This window comes from Austrofundulus limnaeus, unplaced genomic scaffold (genome assembly GCF_001266775.1).
Source record: "Austrofundulus limnaeus strain Quisiro unplaced genomic scaffold, Austrofundulus_limnaeus-1.0 Scaffold691, whole genome shotgun sequence".
NCBI classification, from domain to species: domain Eukaryota; kingdom Metazoa; phylum Chordata; class Actinopteri; order Cyprinodontiformes; family Rivulidae; genus Austrofundulus; species Austrofundulus limnaeus.
The window spans coordinates 199,584-202,190 of NW_013953093.1; the positions used below are offsets into that span (position 1 = coordinate 199,584).

Consider the following 2,607-nt stretch of genomic DNA (forward strand, 5'->3'; position numbering starts at 1 on the left):
GAGGTGTATGGACCAGCAGGGGATTAATGCTTTTTTTTTTTTTTTGCGAAAATTACAGATTTTTGAGGCTTATTGCAGGTAAACGTTCAAAGGGGTTGACATGTATGAGAGTCTGACCCAGAACCAGAGGAGAATGAAGACCATCAAATTGTAGCTGGCAAGTCCAGACCTTATTTAGCAGTTCCATCACCAAAACTGTAACATAGTTCAGAAAACGTCATAGAAAATAGAGAAAACTGAACAATTTGATAAAATATGACCCAAACAGATGATATCTTTGCAGCAACAATGGATTTCGCATATGTCCCCTTTGAAAAGTGTTTTTTTGTAGCTTTAACTTTGTAAAGTCTTCATAGTGACAATTAACCAGAATTTGTGTACATGATTGTGTATATGATTGTGTATATGATTGTGTACATGATTGTGTATATGCATCACTTTTAGCAAATCTCTGGCACCTGCAACACCACCATTCTGCACACCCCAGATGGCTACTCCTTCCTGTACAGCTACGACTGCGCTCTAGTCCCAGGTATTAACGCCATCATYCCAGTATTTTATACTTTTAATACTATTGTTCAAATATGTTAGTAATTTCAAAATTGAATTTAAAACTTGGATACATTTATTACAGAATGGCAGCTAAAGTTMTTGAAAAAAGCTGCTGTTTATGGTGGGAAATTATACTTGTTTAAAATACAGTATAATGTTAACTGGAAGTCCAAAGTAACATAAGGGAATCACTGTGTATTCTACTGAATAAAAGCAAAGAGAAAAAGACATTTGTCACATTAATTTGTCCAAACAGATGTAACTAATAAGATTAGCAATATTTTACTGAAACAGCTGAGCGGTGCTGAGACTTAATTAATTGCAAATTAATTGGACTGTGTGTTTCTCACTGTGACCAATCAGACATTAGCTATGGTAACTCATTTATTTCAATTCTTCTCAGTATTTTTCATTTATGATGTTTTTTTTTTTTGTTTTGTTTGCAAATTAATTCCTGTTTTGTCTTTTATGTGTTTGCAAACTCATATATTTTGAGTTAATTCTGACAGTTAAAGACCTCCAAACAAAAGTGTGTTTTCCTTTGCCTCTACATGACAAATAAASCAGAAATCCATTTCAGGACCTGTATTTTCCTGCAGATCATCCYGAGAAGCTGCAGCAGACCTGCCCGACCTGCCCCCTCCTGCTTCCCATCGACCACCCCGACGCCGCGAACGCCGCCGGCCTCACTCTGGTGTCCTACAAGAGAAAGTCCGCTCTGGGTGCGGGACTTGGAGTGAAAAAGGTCACCAGAGCCGCAGCACGGGTACAGTCAACCCTGATGGAAATAAAAGCTCCGCGGCTGAATTCACTGCTCGGCGATGTGTGGAACGTTACCTTTATGAGCGAATGACACCCCAGATTAATCTCTGGGTGTATGTGAGCCGGCTTCACGGTGCACGAAGGAGCTGCTGTGCACAAGATGAAACCATTACTGCTCAACAATAACTATAATGCTTTATTAACACAAGAGTCTGGCCACGTTTCGATGGCTCAACCAAAGTGCTTTAGTTTGGGTGCTTTATGCGCTGAGGAAGAAAATAGTTTGTAGACCAAAGGTTYCTTTATTGCCTCTCACTGCAGATGATTTGGTGGCTTAGTACGGAGCCCGCCAGGGGACATGGGAGATTTTTTTTTCTTTTGCGCTCCCATGCAATACTTTTGCGTTCCCTCGCATAAGTCGTTTATCAATGTTGTGCCTGCCGGTTTATTAACAAACTCATGTTTACCATTAGCGAGTTAGCCTACTGCTTTAATTCAGCTTCAGAATGAATATATCACACAGCCACACATGGAAGTATGCCATATGCTCATATTTTAACACACAGCGCAGCCACGCAACATCAGTGTCAAGTTCACGAACTTGTGGCGACACATCCTGTTTTGGGAACCGGATATTTCAAAAATAAAGTCTGATTTAATTCAGTTCATATACAAATCAAACTTTTGCGTGGGAACGCAAAACAATATTGCGAGGGAACGCAAAAGTTTTGCGAGGGAATGCAAAAGAAAAAAATCTCCCCATGTCCCCTCGCGGGCTCCGTAGTTTAGAGACCAACTCCAAAAAAAAATTTAAAAAAAAAAAATCAGCAGACGTTACAGAATCAAACTTTTCTGCCTCCTCTGCCAGTGTTTGAGGATGTATTTGTGCTGTTTGCCATGTAAATGTCCTCATACAGGGTGTGCCAAAAAAAGCCATCTTTGTGGAGTACACGGTCCAAGAGTGTCCGGAGGGAATGACAGAGAGAGGAACCTGCCAGAGAATGACTCTCAAATCTGACACAGAGGTACTTTACCAGAGATTAACCAGACATGTGTTTGTACTTCATGGTCACACTCTAGTTTTCCTCTTTAGAGGTTTTTTTCTGTATGGTTTTAGACTCACTGCTTCTTCATACTTTCAGCTATGTCAGCCGTTCAAAAATCCGAATGTTCGGCTTGTTAGGGACATCACAGCTTGGGATTTGAGATGGCTGAATATTATATTATATTATTATACCTATTTACTTTTTTTGTGTGCCGGTGGGCGGAATACTTTGAAGACCTCCTCAATCC

At 40.1% G+C, this 2,607-nt stretch overlaps 1 protein-coding gene across 3 annotated transcripts in view; it reads left to right on the plus strand.

The window, feature by feature from the left end:
• si:ch211-262h13.5 (alpha-2-HS-glycoprotein) overlaps window positions 1-2,607 on the plus strand; it is a 43,135-nt gene that overhangs the window by 31,274 nt on the left and 9,254 nt on the right. For all 3 annotated transcript variants that reach the window (XM_014027864.1, XM_014027865.1, XM_014027863.1), the window contains 3 exons: window positions 445-532; window positions 1,152-1,318; window positions 2,232-2,339. In XM_014027864.1, coding sequence (XP_013883318.1) covers window positions 445-532; window positions 1,152-1,318; window positions 2,232-2,339 — 363 coding nt within the window. The remainder of the gene's footprint in view (window positions 1-444; window positions 533-1,151; window positions 1,319-2,231; window positions 2,340-2,607) is intronic.